This window comes from Mugil cephalus, chromosome 10 (genome assembly GCF_022458985.1).
Source record: "Mugil cephalus isolate CIBA_MC_2020 chromosome 10, CIBA_Mcephalus_1.1, whole genome shotgun sequence".
NCBI lineage: Eukaryota > Metazoa > Chordata > Actinopteri > Mugiliformes > Mugilidae > Mugil > Mugil cephalus.
Window position 1 is genome coordinate 2,113,963 of NC_061779.1, and position 25,040 is coordinate 2,139,002.

Consider the following 25,040-nt stretch of genomic DNA (forward strand, 5'->3'; position numbering starts at 1 on the left):
AAAAGTCAAATTTACACTAACTTAGTGTAAAGAAAAAGTGTTAAATTAACACTCTGTGGACCCATATAGACACTTTAAACGTGTTAGGATCAACTCTTACAGTGTTAGTTTGGGTCTGATTTAACTGTGAAAGGAAGTAAACAGGCCACGTGTACTGATTCATTAAAGGACATTGACCCCGACCCAAACAATCTGAGACGTCTTCTTGTTTTTGTTTGTATTATTCCTGAAGCCTATTGGCTTTCAGGGCAGATCATTTGCATATTCGTGCACCTGCTGGTTCTGTACCTGGATTCCAAAGGTCAGGAAAGATATGAGACTACACAAAAAGCCAAAACAGAGAGACACAGACACAGAGAGACAGAGACAGAGACAAAGAGCTGGAGAACATTTGTGTTTGAAGATATACAAACTTCCTTTCTAGAGAAACTTCAATCATGTCGCACTGCCGGGACTCCATCAAGAAACTGCTTCCTAAGGTAAGGACGACCATCAAAATCTGAATGCTTCTGTTTTCTCTGCATTAAACTTAACCATTTTATACCTTTTCTTTTCTTTTTTCTTGAAGACATATGAACGCAAACGTGTGGCCCATGAAATCTTCGCCACAATGGCTTTTTTCAGAGCCCTCATACCCAAGATGGAAAAATACGGTAAGGGTCCAACTACAAGCTCCCAGCTGAGAATTCATTCATTCATTCAGGATAATTAAATGAGTTGTGTGTCTTTTTTTTGCAGTTTACAATGATGGAGCCACAAAGAACTTGATGAGTCTGAGTGGAACCGTTCCCGTCATATATAACGGTAAAGACGAGCTCACGTTCCACAGGTGTTTTATTCTGAGCCTGGAAGAAAAGCGACTTGTTTGCATGATTTTTATTTTTTATTTTTTTTTTTCGTTATTAGAAAAGACCTACCACATTCCCATCTGCCTTTGGCTTGAGGAGTCGTACCCACAAACTGCTCCCATGTGCTATGTCAAACCCACGCGTGACATGGTCATCATCAGAGGACAGTACGTCTCCAGCGGCGGTGAAGTCACGCTGCCTTACCTGGAGGACTGGAAAGCTGTGAGTATTCAGAATCAGAATCACTTCATTGATCCCAGGGGGGAAATTACGTTTCATTGCAGCAGCTCCAACGCAAAGTGAACCAGTGTTAAGAACAAAGAGCAATGTAGGCGACAAGAATAAGTAAGAGAAACATATGTTTAACAATTATAACACTATAATAACAGTGGATATGAGGAACTGCAGAAATAACTGCACATGGTGAGTCCAGAGTCCAATAAGGAAATATACAAGTAATTATTGCACAATACCAGTAAAAACAAATATGGTTGTATGTTGCTCAAGCATTTTTGCTAAGTGCTAAGAGACAAAAAAGTTAAAACATTTAATTCAGTTTTCACCCATTTAGTTTGATGGTGAGTATTTGTTGGTGTGTTGACCACGTCACTAATATTAGAATATTTTTTTTATTTTATTTGATGTTATTTGTACAGGCCTTGTCTGTAACACCAATTTAACAAAGTGGTGTTTAATTTAGCTGAAAGTTAGCATGAGTCAGCATTTAAAAAATTATAAGTTATACTCGTGAAACAGTTTTTTCTCTTAAATATATTTCATAGTAGCACAAATCAAACTAACAACAATGACACAACGAACCACATTGAAAATATCTTAGATTTACTACTTTTAGTTGACCCTGGAAGTTCTTTCTCACACATTCTTAACCTTCTAAAATAACGGTTTAATAACGTTTTTTAACGAAAAGAGGAATTGTTTTTACACTCTCCAATAGCGTTAAACATTAATTAAAAAAACGGAAAAACTGAAAAAGTGAATTTCATAATTTAGGTTTAATGTGAATGATTTTTAAAATGATGAAGCATTGTCATGGCTGGAAAACGTGGGGACACGTTTGTGACTGTATTTTGAGAATTACCTCAAAACTTAAAGGTTGACTTTACGTCTTTTTTGACTTTTTCTTTCGTCTCTCAGGGCGAGTGTGATTTGCTGAGCCTGGTGCAGGTGATGATTGGGATTTTTGGAGAGTGCCCTCCCTTGGCCATGCGACCGATCCCGGAGTCTGAACAAACATCTTGTAAGTTGGCGCGAGCAGGAAGCCTCGTTCTTCCAAAACAACACAGACGCCCTACATACTGGCTGATAAGGAGATAAGATACAGCCACATCTAGGCCACAGCTGGCGGAGTGTGGCTCCAGGTCAATCACTCGTAAACTGAAAACCTTCAAAACAACTTTGGTATTAACCCCTGAACGTTCCACTGGGTCGTATATGGTTCTTAGTAGCTTTTTGAACCGATCAGAGCCCTGTACACGAGTTGTGTTTGACTAAATGCTGATGTAATATGTCGTTAGAAAGCTCTTATTTCACTGATGAAAGTAATTATAGGAGTAAACTGACACAACTGACAATATGTTTTTTTTTTTTAAACAAGTGAGAAGCACAAACTCATCAGAAAAGCTTCATATCAATGCAAGAATCATTATTATTTAGACATTTTGTATTGATAAGCACCCAAACAGTCGATTTCCCTCTTATTTTCAGTCCAAAAACAGTTTTTAGTCAGTGGAGGCCAAGATTATGACTGTAGCTTTTTATTGAACATGTGTCCAAATGGCACAGTTTGAAAACGTCTGGTAATACTTTAGAAAAAAAAGGGTAAATGAAACTCAATTTTGATCATTTTTTTAAATGTAATTTGAACTGTAAGTATATTTAAGACTTCGTGCTCTGATAATCTTGTGTTATCCAGGTGAGATCTGTCCTGAGTTTCCTCTGAAGGCATCAGATAGCAAAAAAATTCAGGCGAACCCGACAATCTGATTCTTTTGTTATAGAAACTTCAGAATCTCGTCTTTCAAAAGAGACTAAGACCATGAATGAGCTCCAACATGTTCATGAACAGCGTTCAGTTTAGCTTTGCTATGTCCTAAACAGGGTTTTCTTTCTTTCTTTTTCTTTTTTATACACAGGTTCGATGCAGTTCCGCAAACAAGCAGAAATCCATGAGACGGACGATGGAAGTTCATACATGTCTTTACTGAATGAAGATGGTCAACTGTTCCAGCAAGAAAATGAAACAAACTGCTAGTTTTTGTTTTTGTTTTTGTTTTTTTTTACCCTGTGCACAGTGTCAAATGGTATCCATTGATTGTTCGTTTATTAAGAATCTTAGACGTAAAAAGATGTTATGTTTTTGTTAGTTTTTGCCTTTAGATGGTGATCACCTGACAGAGGTGTTTGCCGGGAATGTGTTGTAACTTTCACATGTTTTTTATATGCTGCTATTACAAAAAAAAAAAAAAAAAACTTTACTGGCTCCATAAGCTACTCGTAAAACTAGGATTCATGACTTTGACTTTGATCTAATGACTTTTGACCAGAGGAGGGAAAACACAGATAAGTTCAGCGCCGTAAAGCTCTGCACGTTTACGAGGACTGATTAGGAAAAACGACAAAATCAGAGCAGAAATTTAGTCTTTAGTTATTATAGAGTTGCAGCTGTTGGTTCATTTGAATAAGACAAATCGCTGATTCATATCAGAAAATAAAGAAAGGAAACGAAGGCTAAACTGTTCCGGCTGATTTCACAAAGCAGCTTCTTGTGACTCATATACGATGTTAATGTAAATAAAGAGCTTTACTAAATCTGCTTTTTCCTTTTTTTATAACCTGGAATAGACTAAAGCCTTTCTGTCTATCGTGTGTGGTGTTTGTAATTTATATTATATTAGTTTTAGTCTAAAGCAAAAACTGGGATGTGAGATTTTACCCTCGTACCTGAATTTAAACTTGTTACGTTGTTATTATTAATGGACAAAAGTGTCCTCTTCAAAAAATGCCCTAAAAATAGCATATGATAATGTTTTTTCTACTTTTTCTTACATAAATCCTTTAATTCACTTCAGTACTAATCGCAAATACCAAAAGTTTGATTATTTGCTGACTTTTAATCCTCTATATGCCACTGTTTATTATGACATCACAAAAAAACAAAACAAAACACAAAGATTTAGATATTTTAAAAAATCGAAATTGAAAATGGGCTTTTATTTTGTTTGTACTATTATTAGTAAACAACATTTCACATTAATGCTAAGTTATCACAAAAAATAAAATGGAAAAGGTCACTTTTGTCCTTATCAGGGTTAAAAAAAAAAAAGTGTCTGCTGGGAACTTAGACTTCACTGCTCAAATAACAGCTCATAAAGCGTTAAACTTTAATCTGCTGCGTCTCTCTTCTCGTCTAAACTGGTTAAAATCTGTTCTTGACTCATCCGCTGATCATTGTGCGCCATAAAGTAAGGAACAAATAATCCAATAAATGTGACATCACTATGGGAGAAAGGCAGAGCTGACAACTGAAGGAGAACTGATGAGAATGCAGAAAACCCACAAGACGAAAGGTGAAAGGAGAGAAGGAAATAAAAAATCAAACCTCACTGTGACATGATGCAACAATCACATGCATCTGTGCATCACATCTGAGTACGGTACCACTTACAAAACCACAGTAGTGAACTAGAGCACTGGTGAATAAATAGATTTAACTTGATAGTAATTTAGATATGAATTAAATAAGAAGATAATAAAACTTGACCTCAGTCCTCAGTTTTATTTGTTCCAGCGAAGTGACGATGCATCACCTCTGAATATGTGCTATATTATTACTCCTCAAGGTTCAACACCCTCACCATTCACTACTTACCTTATACTGTGCACAATATCCAACAATCATTATCTGTGCTATTCAATACTTTTTGAACATATACCAATACTTGTTTATTGTTTATTCTATTTTATACAGTTTCACTCTTTATTCTTGTCATTTTTCTGTCGCCAATTGTGGAACACATAAAGGTTTTCTATTCTAATTCTAAACTGCAACAGAGTCCAGACTGAGACAACTAAATAACGAGGAGAACATATTTGATAAATGACTCGATTCAACGAAACAAATTCCATCTCCATCCAAAAAAAGATACAGATGTGACATGTGGCAGCCTGAACATCTGGCTGTTAAGAGAGTATATACAGTTTACTGTACTGTACTGTTATAATAGACGGGTCATAAAAAACATAAAAGTATATAACACAGTGTACAGTAAAATTATAATGAGCTACGTAAAAGCACAAAATGATAGATCTGATCATTTCAGTCGCTGATTGTCTTAAAACCAACTCAGTGAACTACAACACAGCGTCTTTAGTATAGTTTAAAAAGTAAAAAAATTTAAAAAAAAAAAAACAAAAAAAAAACAGAGAGTGATGATTTTTGTACTTGGTATTTCTCTTAACCATAACGTGAGCGGACTTTGTTCGTTGGTTTTGCTCGGAACACGCGTTTATCGCGATGTTTTCGGGGGACGAACCAAAGGGGTACACACCTCGACCAGGAAGCCGGAAGTTGGTTCCGACACAAAACCGGAAATTCCTTTTGTTGATCATCGAGACATTTCTTTTTTCGGATCGTTGTAGAAGTACTCATTGTCAGATTTCGACGGTTTCTGTTCTTAAACCGTTTGCTACATATTTGTTCGCCATTAAGAGCGATAATAGTCATATTAGAGGGTTTCATATAGACGCCGCACTAGTGTCAAACTTGTAGTCGGCCCGGGGCTGGGCTAAGGTTAGCCTAGCTTTCAGCTAAAGACTCCGGCTAGCCGTCGTTAGCTAGTGATAGCTGTCTTTCCAGCTGTCTCTCCAGCTGGCTTATAAGTCAGCAGTTCTTTCTCCATTAACTCGTTGAATAATAACGATTAAAGAAACATCTGCGAAACATGGCAGTTGTCAACGAAGGCGCCCTGAAGAAAATGCTAAAGGTAAGTGTGCTAACTGAGACGATACCAAACACGACACCGAATGCTAACGTCAGAGCTCATTATCATCATTAGTATTATTATATTAATTTTTTGACGAGTCTACTGCCTTAAACGTTGAATTGTTTTTATAAAGCTCAAGGTCGTGATGGCTAAACTGTGTAGTAGTTATAACCTTAGCTATTATAATGCTAATTTTAGCTATTTCCATTCCTATTCCACATAATGTCTTTATATATCTAATTTTGCTCTGTATATCTTTTTATAGAGCTGTTATTTTCTGTAAATTTTATATATTCCTTCAAATTTGTTATTTTTTTGTGTTTATTATTGTCTCATTCCGCGCTCCTGTGGCAAAGAAATGCATCCCAATGTAATGATCCCCATTAGTCACTATTCTTCCTAGAGTCGTTTAAAATGCATTTGAAAAACAACAATTAAAAGACAAATACCATCTTCATACAAAAACAAAACCAACAGTTATCCTATTTGATTAAAAAAAAAAGAGAGATTAAGTAATAACTGACCTAATTCTAAACAAAGTCAAGCAAAGATAAAAACATGCGATGAGTAAACATTGTCTTATGTTTTCCACTTTACATTCTACTTGAATATTTCACCTTTTCCAGTTTGGCATTTGCCTGTTATTTCAGTGTTATCACTTTTGAGTCACATTTGCAAGTTTTTTTTATATCTTACACTTTCCATTGGGTATAAGTAATTCATGTTTTATGTTTGGACAAACCTTCTCATTGAATTGAATGACAAGGTGTGTCTTAACATTTGTCTGGTCGTGTATGTTTAAGATCTAATTCTCTTTTTTGATTTGTTGTAAGTCTAACTTCAGTAAACTAGTGCTATTAGTAAAATTGGTGCCTTTAAGGATGATGTTTTTGTGCCCAATAAACAGCTTTAGCTATACCATAATACAACCTAACCGTCAGAATTTATTAGATCTATCCGTTAACATGTAAACTGAGTATCACATCTTCAATATGTGTTTTATTTTTTCCTGTTTTCCTTGTCTTTGTTGATGTCCAGCAATATAAATACAGAGACCTGACTGTTCGTGAGATAACCAATGTCATCTCCCAGTACAAGGACTTGAAGCCACTCATGGATGCGTACGGTAAAGTGACTGATACTGATCTTCTGTTCTCGATTGTTTGGTCTGAGTTATACGCTGTGAACTCACGTGGCCCGTTCTTTTATTCCAGTGTTCAACGATGGCTCCACAAGAGACCTGATGAGCTTGACGGGAACAGTCCCTGTAAGCTACAGAGGTAAATACATTTTCTCATCAACAGTAGCAGGAGAAAGAAGCCTCCTGAATCTAAACACACAGCTGAAGTTATATTTAGGAAATGAAACATGTTTTCTAACAGAACATCTTCTCCCAAACCTAAAGCACAGTTTCTCACCATCAAGGTCTGGATTGTTATTGTATCAAAAAGCTTGTTATTAAGTCAGTGTTGCACCATTTTTGCTGTTTGTTTGATGTACGTACACTACCAGTCAAAAGTTAAAAACTTTCCTTTTTTATTGGAATCTATGCAGTTTAATGTCTCATTTTAGTCTGAAATTAAAGCATCGACTAAATAAACAACTAAAGTTTTTAAAAAAACTTGAAACAGTATCTAACCCAAAATCTATTCTACACTTTGAACTCATCAAATTACCCATCTTTGGCTGATTTAACATGTGAACACGCTCGTGACATTCAGGGAGCTTTGCTTTCACTCTTCTGTCCAGTTCTTCACAAACCAGCTCCACGGGGTTAAAGTCTAGACACTGGGCCATGGTCCACTCCATGTTTTCAAGCTTTCCATCTTGTTTTTATCCTGAGGTAGTTCTGGTAGAGCTTGGACTAAAGTTTTGGGTCATTATCTTGCTGTAGGATGAAGCTCTGACCAACTATACCAGAGGAAACTCTGTGCTAAAACGTTTGAGCAGTAGTTTACATAAGTAGGAGTGGGTACCGTTAAGGTTTTATCTGATGCCGGTGCTTAAAGAGTGGAAAAAACATACAAACTCTGTCCAAAAATGGTGCCTTTTTATTTTTAAGGCATTTTGTGACGTGCAAGTTGAACAGAATATTAATTTACATAATATAAATATACAAATAGGACTAAGAAACAAACATCAGACTGTTATAATTCTCCTAATAAAACCAGTGGCACCGGGTCTGTCAGGCATCAAAGACGCTACATTTCTGGGCTTTTAATAAAATGTGTGGTCAGATGTTGAATCCAAGGGTGTTACCTCCTTTGTTGCAGGTTGACCAGTTTGTATCTCTTAAGGTTTTAGTCCAGACAAACCTTTGACAAACGTTTGCTCTTAAACATTTTGAAGGTTCACTTCCATCCATGGAGGTGAACGACTGACGTGACGTTGCATTAATTCATTATTCAGTTGCACCGAAATCTGTGTTGCCTTTTGGTCTGGTTACTACCGTTAGCATCAGCCCATCCCTGTACATAAGATATTAAAGCTGCTTTATATTTGACTTGTGTTTTCTGCAGGCAATGTCTACAACATCCCCGTGTGTTTGTGGTTGCTGGACACGTATCCCTACAACCCTCCCATATGTTTCGTCAAACCCACCAGCGCCATGATGATAAAAACTGGCAAGCACATCGATGCAAACGGCAAGATCTACCTGCCTTATCTCCACGAATGGAAGCATGTGAGTTCACTGTCTTCTTTCAGTGTCATGTCTTATTAATAAGTGGTGTAATATGTATATAATTAAATGTGTGATTCCCTGTGTTTCTTCCAGCCTCAGTCAGACCTGTACGGTCTGATTCAGGTGATGATCGTGGTGTTTGGAGAGGAGCCCCCTGTGTTTTCTCGTCCGACCACACAAGCGCCCTACCAGGCCTTTCAAGCAGCCGGTCCTCCTAACTGTGAGTGAGAAACAAGCCTTAGAAATTATGTCTTAGTGAGTTTGGTTCAAGTTGATCTTTAAAATGTGTTTTTACAGAGTTGTTGTCACAAGCTCATTCATGACAGTTTTTTTTTTTATCACTTTATTTATTGACATGAGAGACACGAGACACGAGAAAAAAAAATTTCTACCCACCTCAGGAGACAAGCAATAAACAAATAAAATATACATAAAAAAAAAATAATTAATAGTGTATCGACAATCATGTAGTTTACAGCAATAATAAATGACAATATATAAATTACATTTAGGGAAAAAACCTCATAACGATTCGAGCAGGTATGTGATAAATTTAGTAAATTTATTAATTTAGTCATTTATTTATTACTAAATAAACTACTATTATTTATTGTTATAATTTTGTTCATTATCATTTGTTATATTTTTTAAATAATTTTATTTATTATTATATTTTTTATTGTTTATTAATATTATTCTTTTTTAAATTAATTTTGTAAAATGATTCTTCTCCTTATTATTCCTAAGAGGGTGACAAAAGCAATACGATCTGAATATTCTCTGAGAAGATGATCATCCTCTCTTAGAAAACCAAACAAGGCTGTGAAAGGTTTTATCTTATATTACTTTTAAATATCTTGTATAGGGCAGCGATATATAGATGCTCAGTACCCGAGAGTCAAGGACAGAAACCAGTAACGTGTGAGCTAAGGTGAAAAATTACATCAGTTAGATAAGCTGTGAATTTCTGGGTTCATCTTTGTGATGTGTCGTCTGTGAGCTTCTTTAAATTGAAGAAAACACAAATCGATGAGGAGTGAATTCTTGAAAATATATTCTATATTCTAAATTCACATCAGCCGGCCGTGCTTCTCTCGGTGCAGAACAGTTTTTTAAGCACATTTATAGTGAAAATAGTGCAAAGTGCATCATTGTAGATGTGGTAGCACATCACTTTAGATGATGTTAAACCGTTAGTTTAACCTCGTAACGTCAGGAATCAGTGAATCATCCCTGAGGAACATTATCTCTGAAGTGTTACATCAATGCGTCACACTTTAAACGATGCATTTATTTCCTCCGGCAGCAGATGGAGCTCACATGTCACCGTGTGCGAGAGCAAAACGAGACAAAGAATATGTTGTGCGCTTAAATGTGATTTAAATCTGGTTTGACTGTGTCTCTACCTCAGCCTCCTACATGCCTGGCATGCCTGCAGTCTCACCCTACGGACAGAATCCTACCTCTGGGTAAGATGTTTCACATAGTTTAACACGTATACACACACATACACACATACGTATGGAATATTTCCACACAAACCGGTCATGGCATCTTTGTTTAGCTGCTTATCTCACACTAGCTAATAGCATATACCTGGTTTACTTGGTTTAATTAGTGGCTTTTACTTAAAGATTTTAATTTTTCGGTTTGTCTTTTCAGGGGCTACCCGAGTTACCAGTACCCAGGAGGAAACTCTTACCCGCCTGCAGCCGGACCCGGACACTACCCCACTCAGACTCCGGTCTCCACAGTCGGTACGTACGACATCTGGCTTTACAAAGTTTTCACAAGGAATTTAAGATATATTCACCCAGACACTGATAATTGTGCAGTACCACGGTATTTAAAATGAATTAACCGCAAAAGAATATAACATACACTCACTCGCTGCAGTTTCTTTTGTGGTCTTGAGCGTTCAGGGATAAACATTAGCAGTGACACTCGACTGAAATGCGTCTTAGTGAGCGCGATGCAACGTGGCGTCATCGATGATGCCTTTGCACACGGACTCTAAACCAACCTGTAATCTAATCCCAGACAAACCCCGTCACTTTGTTGTGGTATTGTTGTTGAAAACACGGATTTTTTCCTCAGAAACTCGTAGAAACTCGTGTTTGAAACTTGGGTTTCCAAGATGGCCGCCCCCTGTGTAAACAGTGATTAGAAGCTCCTTTAATGTTACGTTTATTAGCTCCTCTGATTAGTTTTTGTTGCATTAAATGAGTTGTACAGGCAGGATTTTTCCACATACATAGGTTGAAATGCTGTAACAGTGTAATTTAAGTTTTTTTCATGTGTTCTATGGGAACTACAAGCACATGTCGTGCTAACAACGGCTAAAAACAGTAGCCTGGTAAAACCAAAACAGAGACAAACACTATAGTGACAAACTGGGATAAATATTAACCATTAAAACTTTTGAATATTTTTATGAATTTCCACCTCGTGTGTTCTTGTAGATTTCATCAAATAATTCTAGTAAAAAAAACTCACGAGTTGGTTCAAGTTATCTGTTCTATTTTTTTAACTTTTATAACTTAATAGCCTAAATTTAGTTCCACATTATAGTAATAATATTAGTTAATATCTTTAATTTCACTCTGCACTCAAACAGTTTAATTACTGAACACACCAAGTTATACGACTTGTGTAACTTCACACTCAGGTGTGAAGTCATTCTCGGTGCCGACTTTCTGACCTCTCAGGTAAATGTAACGCAGCATTAGATACGAGTTTGTCAGGTGTTACTGCATTAAATTCTCAGCATGGAAACCCACCCGTAAACATGGATTTACGGATGAGTTGGTACAGTTTGCATCCTGGCAGAATTAATTAATTAATTAATTAAGTGTGCAAGTTTCTAAAAGCACGTCTCGAATCCTCGTCTCATGTCGTGTGCCTGTCGTGTACGTCCGTGGTCTTTAGCGAACCCTTTAGCGAAGACTTTTGACCTTTTGGACTCAAACCGAGTGACTCCAGTGGGCGCGCCGAGACACTAGCGAAAGGTCATCAGTGTAACTAGAGTGGGGGTTATGAAAGGCCAGAGGATAGGATGGACCTGAATGGAAAGGAACGGGCTCATCCTGGTCACACTCGGCCTACGCTTCAAGAGGCACCGCGCTATATTTAGCACGGGGACAGTAACTACACACAAAGACAGACCTATCACACATCTGCTGCCCCAACGCGAGTTAGCTGCAGGGAGACGCTGGTGAAGGGACTAGAGAGCAGGAGGAGCTCTAGTCGGCGTCTATATTTAGCGGAAGGAGAAGAAACGGGGTCCTCCTGTTGCTCGGATCAACTCTGACATTTGTGGTGCTGACTCCGGACTGAACCGGGAGGTGGTCTTGACTCTGGAGACATCTGCAAGTTCGCTTATATAATCGAGAGTTTGTCGGCCTTATGCAAGATGAACAAAAAATAAAAAAATATTTTTGAAATGCAAACCGAGCTTCAGTAAAATACAAATGAATATAATAAAATACGGAGGCTGATCTGGTCCAGTGGATTGGATTTAATTTTTGCAGCACAGAGGAAGAACCTGAAGATGCATTCGAACAAACACAAGTTAAATAAGTAAATAAAAATTGTGAAAATGTTTAGAATCACATGCTTTTAAATTCAACATTACCAGATCTCAACTTAAATTAACAGAAATAAATAAATAATGTGCTCCACCACTATTTTTACAACATAAATAAATAATAAAATTAGATTCTGTGCCTATTCCATCAACACAAAAATGCAAGTTCACAACACTTTTATAATCATGAATTTTTCAGCCTTATGCAAGAGGAACAAAAACAAAAAATAAATCCAAAGTATTTACACTTTATTTTTGAAATGCAAACCAAGCTTCAGTAAAATACAAATGAATATAATAAAATACGTCGGCTGATCTGGTCCATTGGATTGGATTTAATTTTTACAGCCCAGAGGAAGAACCTGAAGATGCATTCGGACAAACACAAGTTAAATAAACAAATAAATAAATAAATAAAAATAGTGAAAATGTCAAGAATCACATGCTTTTCAATTCAACACTAACAGATCTCAACCTAAACTAAAAAAAAAAGAAAAAAAAGATGTGCTCCTCCACTGTTTTCACAACATAAAATGAGAATCCATAGAGTCTGAGGCTCCTCTATCAGCTGCTATCTGGTCCATTGGATTGGATTTCATTTTTACAAGCCCAGACAAACACAAGTTAAATAAATAAACAAATAAATAAAAATAAATTGTGAAAATGTCTAGAATCGCATGCTTTTCAATTCAACATTCCCAGATCTCAGCTTAAATTAACAGAAATAAATAAATAATGTGCTCCAGCACTATTTTTACAACATAAAATGAGAACAATTAATTATTACTAAGAATTATTCCATCAACACAAAAATGCAAGTTCACAACACTTTTATAATCATGAATTTGTCGGCCTTATGCAAGAGGAACAAAAAACTATTTTTTTTTTTTTTAAAATGCAAACCGAGCTTCAGTGAAATGCAAGTGAGTGTAGTGAAATACGTCGGCTGATCCGGGTCCAGTGGGTTGGATTTCATTTTTGCAGCGTAGAGGAGCTATAGTGTCAAAGAATAAGCAGCTAAATCGAAGTGGGTGATAAATTAAAGGAAGAACCTGAAGATGCATTCACATGAGCGCATCTAAAGTTAAATAAATAAATAAAAATAAATAGTGAAAATGTCGAGAATCACATGCTATTCAGTTCAACACTAACACATCTCAACCTAAACTAACAGAATAACACTATTTTTAACCACATATAATGAGAATCCATATAATCTGAGGCTCCTCTATCAGCTCCTGTCTTTCACTTAATTGTCTCGACCCTTCTTCTTGTCTCAGGACCGAGCAGAGACGGCACCATCGGCGAAGACACCATCCGCGCGTCTCTGATCTCGGCCGTGAGCGACAAGCTGCGCTGGAGGATGAAGGAGGAGATGGACCGAGCTCAGGCGGAGCTGGACGCCCTGAAGCGGACGGAGGAGGACCTGAAGAAAGGCCACCAGAAGCTGGAGGAGATGGTCTCCAGGCTGGACCAGGAAGTGGTGAGACGCCACGGGCGCGTGTGCGCTGTCTGGTCTCTTGTCGTGGTTGTTTTTTCACATTTACGTTTATTATTTCTTATGTCGTCTTCGTCTCCCGCCAGGCGGAGGTGGACAGGAACATCGAGCTGCTGAAGAGGAAGGACGAGGAGCTGAGCGAGGCCCTGGAGAAGATGGAGAACCAGTCGGAAAACAACGACATCGACGACGTCATCGTGCCCACGGCTCCGCTCTACAAGCAGATCCTGAACCTGTACGCCGAGGAGAACGCCATCGAGGACACCATCTTCTACCTGGGAGAAGCTCTGCGCAGGGGCGTCATCGACCTGGAAGTTTTCCTCAAGGTAAATGTGGCGGCATCGCACCAAAAAAAAAGGCAACTGGACTTGTTTTAAGAAGACGTTTCATCCGAGTAGCTTCTTCAGTTCTGAGAGATTGGAGGGAAGTTTGAGGTTTAAATAGGAAACTGTGTCGTCCTCCCTCCACATTAATGGGAAATTAGTCGTTAAGCAGGTTTTTAGTGGGTTAAACCCCCAGAGTCCAGAGAATAATTGGCTGTTTTATTAGTTTTACCTTTATATTTCACATTAGAAACAGTTTGTTTGGTTTCATTCTGTCATTTTACAATTATTTTTTCACTTTGAAAAACTCTATTAACACATTAAACCATAAAATCTGAGTAGGAAAAAGTTAGAAAACCACAAACATGTTTAACAAACTATTTTTATAACTTAGAATGCAAATGTAAAGTGTAAATGTAAAAAGCTTATGTATAAATTTATTTAATTTACATTAAAATGCAGGAAATGCATCACACATTTTTTTCGTACAACTATTTATGATTTATTTACCAAATTATCCGGTAATAATTTCTAAAAGTTTCTCTTTGGCTGCAGTCGCTCCATAGACTGAATAAAGCCTCGCTCCCACCTCACCCACAACTTTTCCCTCTTCCTTAGCAACCGTCGACACATCCTTTCCTGATTGGTTTATGGGATGCATTTTTCCACAAATAGGAAAGAGGCTTGTTTTCCATTTGAAGCTGACTAACTCTCTAGCATTTCTCTCCGTGCACCAACATGACGACAATAATCAGGAAAAAATGTGCCGTAAATTACTTATAAAAAGTCTAGTTTTACTTGGTCTATCAACACAATTTAAAAACTGATCTGTAGGTTGAAGTTTGCACTCGGTGACGCTGCGTCTTGCTGCCACGTCGTCTTAAATTAGTCGTGTGATTTGTACGCACCAACGTTTCAGAGGGTTAAGTCTGAGCTTAAAGGCTCCGTGTTGATTGGTTTGGATCAATAAAGGACCGGAGAGGTTTGGAGACGCAGACATTTGTGTAAGAACTTGAAGAAGCTGCTGCTCGGATGAAACGTCTTCTCAAAGCAGAGTCAGAGTCTTTAGCTGTTTTCATTCGTTCTCTCCGTGTTCCCTCGCAGCACGTACGCCTCCTGTCCAGGAAGCAGTTCCAGCTTCGCGCCCTGATGCAGAAAGCTCGTAAGACGGCCGGACTCAGCGACCTCTACTGACCCGGTCCGACAGACCGGAGACCTCCTCGTCACGCTCTCCTCCTCCTCCTCCTCCTCCTCCTCCTCCTCCTCCTCCTGCTGGTTTCTTTCCTTTTCTTTTACCGTGTCTTTATCAATAGGCTGCTCCTTTTTTTAAAAAAAACTGGGATGTTAACGTCTGTTCTTCTGAGACGGCAACAAAACGACGACAAAAAAAACCTGCGGCGCTGTTTGTGTTTTTTTGTCCGAACCAAACACTCCTTTGAGCCCAGACGCTCAATGAAAAGCCACCGTGCAAACGCCGCATAACACGATGGTTAAAAAAAAAAAACAAACAAAAAGAAATAGACAAGCCCTATTGTGTGTGTGTGTGTGTGTGTGTGTGTGTGTGTGTGTGTGTGTGTGTCGCTGAGCCGCAGACTGATCCACGGTTTCTCAGCCAGACAAACTCATTTTGGCTTGTAAGCACATGTGGAGAGGTGCTTCTGTCCTCACCCGATGGAACGAAAAGGTGCGATTGAGCCTTTTCAGGGAGTAACAAGGGTTTAGGCTCAGGGTTTAATGCTGTATGAGGTTTCTTTTTTTTTTTGGCCATGGAGTCGCAGGGAAAGTTTTTTCTACAGCGGACGTGAAGATAAAAACACGGACTCTCTCTCTCCGACTTTTCCCCTTTTTTTGTGAGTGTGGTTTCTTCGGGATTGTGCGTCGGCTGCTCAGGTCTGGGCTTATTTAATTCTAGGCTGTTCTTGGAAACTCTGTCCTGTTCTTTTTCGTTCACTCTTCTGTTTCTCCCTGTGCTGACCGGAGTTTAGGTTTTCAGATAAACCGCGAGCTGTTAGTGAAGTAGAGTGTTGGAGGGTACAAAAACAAAAAAAAACAAAAACTTATTGTACTAATCAAAAAAAGTTAACTTATGTAAAGTTTGGTCTCTTAAATTAGCTTTTTACTAAATGCACTTTGAAATGTATCATAGAATATCTGTTATTTTTTTTTCTTGTTTTCATTTCAGCATAGACCACCTGTTCTTTTATATCTGTAGATTTATGTAAATCAGTACAAATAAAATAAATCTGATTTAACGCGTCTTTGTGAGCAGTTTAATGTAGATTCCTAATAGTTTTTGTAACTTATTTCTGCTGCACAAACCACAGAAAGGATTCACACTCGTTCTTAGTAAGAGATGAACATTATTATTTTAGTCGTCCGGTGCTGATGTACGAACAAACAGTCAACGCTGGAAATATTTGGACGCAGTCGCAGTTTATTTAAAAAGAACCAGTTCTTTATCCCTTTAATTTCACGAGCTCAAATGCATTAAGACAAATTGTTTATAGATAAAACCCGAAGTCTGGGAAAATAACTGGTCTCGTACTTTGTCATGTTTTCCCTGGAAGTTTCTGTCTTTAATTTAATCTTCCAGTGAAAAATGCATCTTTATCTTTATTTATTTATTTACTGAGGATTCCTGTTAGTTAGTACCGTAGTTACGAGCCAGTGTTCATGAGCTCCAAGGAAAGAATGAAAAGTACAAAACAGTCACATCATCTACAATATATCATGTTTACAGATACAACTATAATGTTTAAAAGGTTAAAATAAAGTTTTAATAATGTTTAAATGGACGTAATTTCTGGAAACACTTGCATCAAACGTGCCAAATTTTTGATTTTTGAAATGACTGTTTTTTTGGGTGTTTTTGAGATAGTTTTGATCAGCTGATCCACGGCCTGTTTCCTGCTCAAGGTTTTTGGTCTCTTGAATCCATTTCATCGTTTTGCATTGCATTTTGAAACTCTACTATATACACACACTACAGGCCAAAAGTTTGGAAGCAACTTCAAGTTTCTGTTCACAGTGTCTTTCTTAAAAACCAGCATGAGTTCTATGTTCTATGACACTTTGCTTTTATTGATATGAACCATTCACCTCAATTTACTTTTAGGTAAATGTCAGCTAAAGAAAAGTAGAAGAGTTTAGTTTTAGGGTCGAGAAGATTTGCAAGAGTCACAACTTCAGTGAAAAGGTAAAAAAATAAATCACAGTTTATATTATTCACTTTAACTCTTTGGCTTTTTGAGAGTCTTCATATAAATATCTCTTTTAGAACAAATCCCTCATATATAACATACTGATGTTAAAGCCAGAGAGGAGGTTACTATGAAGAAAGGAAAACTCAAATATCTGATAATTATAGTAAAAATGTCTCCTGATAAATTACTCTTTATATAATAATCTTGTTTATTTTGTTGCAAAGTGAACCAACGAAACTGATCTTTTCTGTAGTTTATATATATGAATATATATATTCCTTAGTCCATCCATATGTGTCTCTGTTAACACTATTATATTTATATATTTGTATAACTATTATTTTAATTTCACTGTCTAAACTATATATGAACTATATCAGTACGTCTGCATATATTTCACTTTAACTGTGTCTTTGAAAAGTGAGTTAATATCCTGCATGAATCCCATTTATCCGCCTCATGTCGGTCTTTTATCAACAGCTTTTATAAAATGCATCTGTTTGTTTTTTTTGTTTTTTTTCCCCCAAACACAAGGAAGCACAGAAACAACAGAAACGACAGAGTTCCATCATTATCCCGGCAGATTTAATTGATGTTACAGCAAATCAAATCAACATCCAGCTGCCATGACGGGTTCGGTTCCTCGGTTTATTCAGTGAGTGGTTGATAAATCCGTCTGGTAACGTTAACACAGCATCGACAGCTATAAATACAGATAACAGAATATATATATTTATATATATGTATATATTTGTCTGTTTTCGAGTGCCTGTTGGGGTAAAATAAATACAAAACATTTAGGGTGCGCGAACAAACAACACCTCCAGTACTGAGATATTCTGTTAGGATCCGTAAGCTGACGCTGGTTGACTCTGTCCCACCGGCTCCTCTGTCCAGTTTTTCCTGGAGTTAAACTACGGCCGGATGTTTTAATTGTCTGTCAGTGCACTTGTGGTTGGGTTTTAATTGAAAAAGGCAGATGTTGCACTTTGGTAGGCGGCAGTGTTGGTGTTAAGTGTCCTCCTCCTCATAGAGAATGGAATGTCTCTATAATGCTCCGAATAATAAAAATAAAAATAATAAAATAAAATAAAAATGAACAGAGATCGTGAGCCGAGTGGGAAACAACTACAGGTGACAACCACAGCATTTTAAATACGAACTAGGACCAAGGAGTGTGCAGAAGACGACAACAGTACACAATAACATACAGTACACGGAGCATATATATATGTGTATATATATATATATGCTCAGTGTGTGTAACAGAGAACAGACAGATACATCCTCTCTCCAACACAGGCTGACCTCACAGGCTACGGGTCAAGAAAAGAGACTTCAGTCGTGGAGGCAAAGGGAAACAACGTCCACTTATATCTGAATATCTGCGATTAAAGATCTTTTTGGTTTAGCAACGACAACGACAACAACAACCACCGCCGCCTTTCCTGATGTTTTTCCGAGGCGTCTCTGGCCCGTTGCTGCGAGGCGAGGAGGTAGGGTACGAGGGTGTTTCGGTGTGATTTCAGGGGCGGGGGGGTTCCAGGACGGGAGACCTTTACAGGGTGAGCTCCTTCTGCACGCCCCACAGCGTCTCCGCGCTCTTAATCAGCTGCTTCTCCTCCTCGTCCTTCAGCGTCATGTGGATGACGTCGGTCAGGCCGCTGTTGCCCAGGACGCAGGGGACGCTCAGGAAGACCTCGTCCTTCACGCCGTGCATGCCCTGCGAGAAAGAGAGGGGGGGGGGGGACCGAGACGAGGGTCAGCTGACAACTACGGACACAGGAGGTCCAGAAACGTACGTCTGGATGCGGTGGTGAAAACAGAGCAGGAAGGTTCTGGGTTCCAAGCCTTCCTTGCATTAGAGATCGATAATACCAGGTATTTATGCTCTAAAATCAGTTTCAATACTTCAATATACTCACTACCTCAATGTAATGACTCTGACGTCTCGTATTCTTTATGAAGCTACGATTTAAGATTTAAGTATCGGCTCGGTATCGCCGATACCAGCCTGAATTTTACTCGGTATCGGATCAGAAAGGAAACATCACTAGTTTGCAATATTCTCCATGTGTCTGCGTGGGTTCTCTCCGGTTTCCAAACACACGTTCGCCAGGTTCATCGATGATGTGAGTGTGAATGCTTGTGTCTCTGTGTTAGTTCTGTGACAGTTACAGAATCAAATAAATGAATGAATGAACGTTTTCATGTTGGATTTTCATGTTTTTTTTCCCACAACAACAAGCTCCTCACCTTGACAAGCGTGGACACGGGGTGAACTTTGTGCAGGTTCTTCAAGATGCTTTCCACCAGGTCGGCCACAGACATACCGATGGCCCAGGAAGTGTAGCCCTTCAGCTTGATGACCTCGTAGGCTCTGCGGTGCACACACACACACACACACACACACACACACACAACAAGATTAAAGTGAGATCTGCACCATTAAAAGAGGAAATCAAGCTGCTTTGTCATTTTCTATCAGCAGTTAATCACCATGAAAGAAGCGACACTGAGCGGACTAAACATTAGAGGAATGTAGAACACCATTTTCACGTCTTTTTTTTAACTTTGATCCCTAAGTCATGATTGTTAGCGTCCAGCAGGACCGGTTTGTTGTTATTTTTTAATGCATGTTCCTGGGTTTAGAAGGTAAATAGTGACCGAGCAGGTTGTTGTCGTCTGAAGAGCAGAAAACCAAAGTCACCTAAACTGGTCCAGGTCGTGCAAATGTTGCCATTTAACATTCAGTTTGCACCTCGGAGAGAAATGTGAATATTACTTGACGCCTTCTATGTGTGGACGTCTATTGTGTCCCGTTATGTAACCTCTCATGCTGCACCTGATACCTTTACAAACCTTTATGATAAACTGGCCCTTTGTGCCGCACATGGCTGAACTCTTGAGAAACTCCGGCTGCCAGATAAACGTGAACTCACAATGAGACGCTGCAGAGTTTTTGCATCATGTGCTGATTATCGCAGGGGACTTATCAGTTATCATTCTTTTAAAGTTTAACATTGTCATGCGTTTCCTTTTGTCAGACCAGGGAGTCATGCAAGTCACTTGCTTGCTTGCTTTTTGGAATATTTTGGATTAAATTGCATTTGTTGGGACTTTTATTTTATCTTTATGCCTCCTATTTATGACCAGTGTGCACAAGGCCGATTGTTTTGCAGATCATTTAAAGGAGATTTCCAAATTCATGAGTGGATTTTTTTGTGAACAATCGATACTCACCCATCAACCACCTGTTTGTGCACAGCCTTCCAGTTCTCGCTGTCGCCCTCAGCCCCCATCTTTGGGTTGAGGGCCTGAAGAGACACTCCAGCAACATTGACACCGCTCCACACGGGCACTACACATGAGACAGAGTAGAAATATTAGCTCAAGAAAATCATGCAAAAGCCACGGCGTGTACGGAGGTGTTATTTTTTAGTCGGCGCCGCATACCGCTGGAGTCCCCGTGCTCCCCGACGATCCAGCCGTGGCAGCTGGACGGGTGGAGGTGGAGCTTCTCCCCCATGATGTGGCGGAAACGAGCAGAGTCCAGGTTGGTGCCGGAGCCGATGACGCGGTGACGGGGGAAACCGCTCAGCTTCCAGGCCACGTAGGTCAGGATGTCCACTGGATAAGGGACGGGGTGAGCGGAGAGGTGATCAGCCCTCGAGGTTACACGGAGTCTCCTCCTCTATCATTTACCGTTTAGCAGAGCGTCCGTCTTACCTGGGTTAGAGACGACCATCAGGATGCAGTTGGGGCTGTACTTGACGATGTTGGGGATGATGAACTTGAAGATGTTCACGTTGCGCTGCACCAGGTTGAGGCGGCTCTCGCCCTCCTGCTGACGGGCTCCGGCGGTCACCACCACCACCCTGGAGTTGGCCGTCACGCTGTAGTCTGACAAAAAAAAAAAAAGAGTGTTCACACGGGGCAAACGGAAGCAGGTGTTTCAAAAAGCCAAAGGACACAGTGGTTTCGTGCGTCCTCACCTTTGTCGGCCACGATCTTGTGCGTCTTGAGGAACAGAGCTCCGTGCTGCAGGTCCATGGCCTCACCCTTCAGCTTGTCCTCCATCACGTCGACCAGAGCCAGCTCATCACACAAATCCTGATCACAAATACACAAATAATAAGTCCTCCTGGCAACTCGCCACAACATTTATACAGTAGAGCATCTTATACCAGGTCTATTACGTGGATAAAGTCAGAGGGAAACTTCCTCAAATAGGCTGAAAGTCAAAGGGACAATATTTCTATGTGCATGTGATCGATATATTTTCACATCTCCCTGCAAGTTATCATGTCTACCCAGCGTTGTGAAGTTTTTTAGTGAGCTATGCCCTGTAAGAGCTGCATATGATAATCCAGCTGCATTAATCCACCCTCACGCTCACTCAACAGGAAATCTGTCAGTTATGAAACTCGTCTCTGAGGGCAGAGCTTGACCTCTTCATCTTGGAGCTTCCTGACAACCTTCCTGAGTCTCTCTCCTTCCCGTTGGAAACACTGGAGATGGAGAGCGATGGATCCAGAGCTCTGCATTTGTGTTTTTTTCTCCACCACCAGGAACCTGCCTTTCTTTAGCTTTATGCTAGCAATGTGCTGCTACTCAGAGGCCACATGCACCATCATCCAGGTGCATGTGGCCTCTTAGCAGACTAGAAGACACTTCACAGAGCTTCATCCCTCCATCGTGGAGGTTTCTTTACAACCTCGAAAAGAATCTATGCCCCGAAGAGACACTGACACGAAGCTAGACGTCAGTCTGACTTTGCTCCTGGTGAGTAATTTGCAGATTCCACTCTGACACACATTCCCCTCAAACTGAGACCAACACTTACTCAGTGCATCAGGCACAACTTAGTCACATCCTCTCGTTTTTTATGAGCAGTGAAGAATTTTCCAGTTCGAATGTGCACTGGTTTAATGAGTTTTCTCACTAAGACTCTTCAGGGTTTTACCTAAAAGCTAAAAACAGACCCACCTTGAGCAGGATGCTGACGGCAGAGGCCATGCCCACCATGCCGACACCCACCACCGTCACCTTGTTCCTGCTGCCAATAGGCTCCTCCTTCATCACGTGGGTGATGAGCTTCTCCTTGGTGGACATCTGTGCAAAGAAAAGAGAAGTAATTAACGGTTAATAAGCGAGAACAGAGAGTCAGTGCTCATGTTCACGTTCTCGTCACATACTTGTACATGTTTCTTTATGTATTTATTGAACTCTGGACTCACCACGTGTGTGTGTTCTTATTCTAATTTCCAGCTTATTCTACATATTCTAATCGCCTGCATTGCTCTTTCTTGAGCTCTGAGTAAAAAAGGGATTAATAAAGTAATTCTGATTCTGATTCTGAATAAAAAGGGGAAAGTGGGAAGACAGACGCACTGCTGTGGTTTTTTACTAATGAGCCCAGACCAACATGTACGTGACCGGTCTCACATCCCACAGCAACTATGACTCAATGATGTGAGTCAAACCTGGATTTCCTTTTTCTTTTTTGTCTTTTACAGAAATGTGTAAATGAGTGAGAGACGTTTTCATTTCCTCGTGCAATGTTCTGAGTGATTACTCTACGAGTGGTTTCACGGACAGATCAAGCTTTTCTTCAGCTGGATTTCTGCTAGTATGCTGTAATAAGCTTAATGTTATAATATGTTGCATTAATTCATGTTTACATCTGCCTCATCCACAGCCTCAGACATCCCGGCAGCCTGTCTCCACCCGTCCACGTCAGAGACGTGCAGGCGTGGCTGAGTGCTTCTGTTCTGCTCGCAGGGTTTACATGAGCCAGCATGAGTAGACAGATTTGCCATCGTGATGCGAAGGAGAGCACGTAGAGTAGAGGAGCCTGACGGGGATTAAAGCACTGTAATGCCTCCTATAGAGAGGACGTCTAAGGCTTCTCCATGATGAGCGTGTTGGACAGTTACACCTAAAATCCCATTATCCAATCATCTCTCCCCCCCATCAGAGGGAAACTGGAGGCTTAATATAAACCAGCAGCTGAGCCAGAGGAAAGCTGGGTTTACTATTTACTGGCTGTGTCAGCTCCCAGTGGAGGATTACTCCTCCCCTGTACTAAATATATATATATATATATATGCAAAACTATGTATAGGATTATGAAAATGAACAATTAAAACGCCATGTTTTGCGCATGCACGTAATTAGATCACCAACAGGTTCCTAAAGCTCCACTTGGGTGTCGTGTTTCTCAGCTGAGGTCCGGTGTCTGCTGCTCTTTCACATCCCGATCAGCCAGTTAGTGTTAGTGCACGACTGAATTTCAGACTTTGACCAGAAAGGGGAAAAAAAAAACAAAAAAGAAAAACATCGTGTCTATCCGAGGTTTTTATTTGTCTTCCATCTGTAGTTGCCAAACCCTGACGAAACGGATACAGCCACCGAACATCTCTCCTCCTCTCCAGTTACATATATGACCAAGACGGTGGCAGAGGGCGCGCGTAACCACTGCGCCATCATCCACCGCAGTCACGCACATGGATTCAAACCATCAGACCTGTAGGATTTTAACATTCACCTAATCACGTTTGGATGAATTCCTGTAATTCTGAGCAATTTTCATGGACATAAATAAAATTTAAAAAAAAAAGCAAATTTCAGGATAAATATCAGAATAAACCTGCGTTTAGATCCACTGCTCTTACAACATTTGTTTCATTATTTAACTGATGGGCGTTTCGCAACAAGTACAAACTGAAGTTCCAGGCCCCACATCCTGTTACCTCATCTCCCCTTCCTCACACAAAAACACGACATGCGTGAAAAATAACGCTCCCACAAGGGAAATTAAGATGAAACCAGACAGGACACATCACTGATTGACGCTGTAAACGCGGCTGGTGATGACTCTTCTTTTTTTTTTATCACTGGCAAAATAATGTTTCCAAAAAAAAGGTTTGAGTAAATCTTATCGATGTGGTGTTTCTCTTACCTTTACGGGTTCAAAAACAGGCGTGCAAACGCTGAATGGAATGTATCTGCTCCTCGGTGCCGCCGCTCTTCCGTGGAAGTGTCGCTGCTGAGGAGGAGCCGCCGGTGTCCCGGTATTTAAACGCCGCCTCCTCCGTGCGCCGCCTCCTGCATATTCATGAGCTGGCGTGGCTCCACGGCGTGTTCCGTGTCACGTCCTCAAGCACGAAGAGAAGTGAGTAAAAAGAGGAGCAACCTGTCCAGCAGCTGGCAGACACACGCGTCAGTGAAGGTGTGAAAAGAACAATGAACAGACTTTCAGCCCTGCAGCTCCAGAAACGCGCCGCTACCGTCAGCTTGATTGACGGATGCGCACCGTGCGCGTTTATGAATGTAATGGAGATTTTCCCGAGCACATGAATCACAGGGAGCGCGTGGATTTGAGTTGAATGTGTCCCGTATGAACATGTGAATGTAAAATCTCACAGCTTGGCCACAGGATTTTTTTTTTTTTTTTTTTTTTTTACGCCTGTTCCGTTTGATTCGCTTCGTATCCGGATACGATTCTGTTCAGGGATCAAACAATGTGGCGGCTGACGTCAGGAAATCACTGCAGAGGAATTTCTGTGGTGAAGCCCAGGCTGCCAGATGAAGAGACATTTCACGCCACCTCCTGTCCCGTTTAGGTTATTACAGGCCTGGTTACATGGTGACACGGTTACACGGTTACATAACCCTCGGCAGCGTGACGGAGCTTTCCTATTGGCTGCCCCGGGAATTCTCTCACTGGCGAAACGCAATTCAACGCACAAAAGCCCAAGATAGTAGCATTTAGACCTTTTCTTTGCTGCGGGTCGTCGGTTGGCCAACACTGGCACCGAAACTATGAAACTATCAGCGAGCAAATATGTGAAATGTTCCTGTTGCGAAAAAAAAAAAGAGTTTTGCTTTTGG

The 25,040-nt window shown here is 40.0% G+C and overlaps 3 protein-coding genes across 3 annotated transcripts; 2 read left to right on the top strand and 1 right to left on the bottom strand.

Moving 5' to 3' along the window:
• The first annotated feature begins 317 nt into the window (after positions 1-317).
• zgc:123278 (uncharacterized protein LOC641569 homolog) lies at positions 318-3,677 on the top strand. Its single transcript, XM_047596651.1, has 6 exons — positions 318-479; positions 569-653; positions 739-804; positions 907-1,070; positions 2,004-2,106; positions 3,002-3,677. The coding sequence occupies exons 1-6, from the start codon at positions 438-440 to the stop codon at positions 3,118-3,120; spliced, it is 579 nt and encodes a 192-aa protein (XP_047452607.1). The 5' UTR covers positions 318-437; the 3' UTR covers positions 3,121-3,677.
• A 1,736-nt stretch (positions 3,678-5,413) lies between these two features.
• On the top strand, positions 5,414-18,224 carry tsg101a (tumor susceptibility 101a). Its single transcript, XM_047595928.1, has 10 exons — positions 5,414-5,851; positions 6,890-6,977; positions 7,066-7,131; positions 8,371-8,534; positions 8,628-8,754; positions 9,946-10,003; positions 10,197-10,291; positions 13,401-13,603; positions 13,705-13,944; positions 15,046-18,224. Exons 1-10 carry the CDS (start codon positions 5,810-5,812, stop codon positions 15,133-15,135), a joined length of 1,173 nt encoding a protein of 390 aa, XP_047451884.1. The 5' UTR covers positions 5,414-5,809; the 3' UTR covers positions 15,136-18,224.
• On the bottom strand, positions 17,708-24,275 carry ldha (lactate dehydrogenase A4). The gene is made up of 8 exons (XM_047595929.1): positions 24,109-24,275; positions 22,134-22,259; positions 21,140-21,257; positions 20,874-21,047; positions 20,601-20,774; positions 20,388-20,505; positions 19,401-19,524; positions 17,708-18,867 (listed from the first exon to the last, which is right to left on the bottom strand). The coding sequence occupies exons 2-8, from the start codon at positions 22,257-22,259 to the stop codon at positions 18,703-18,705; spliced, it is 999 nt and encodes a 332-aa protein (XP_047451885.1). The 5' UTR covers positions 24,109-24,275; the 3' UTR covers positions 17,708-18,702.
• Between the last annotated feature and the right edge of the window lie 765 nt (positions 24,276-25,040).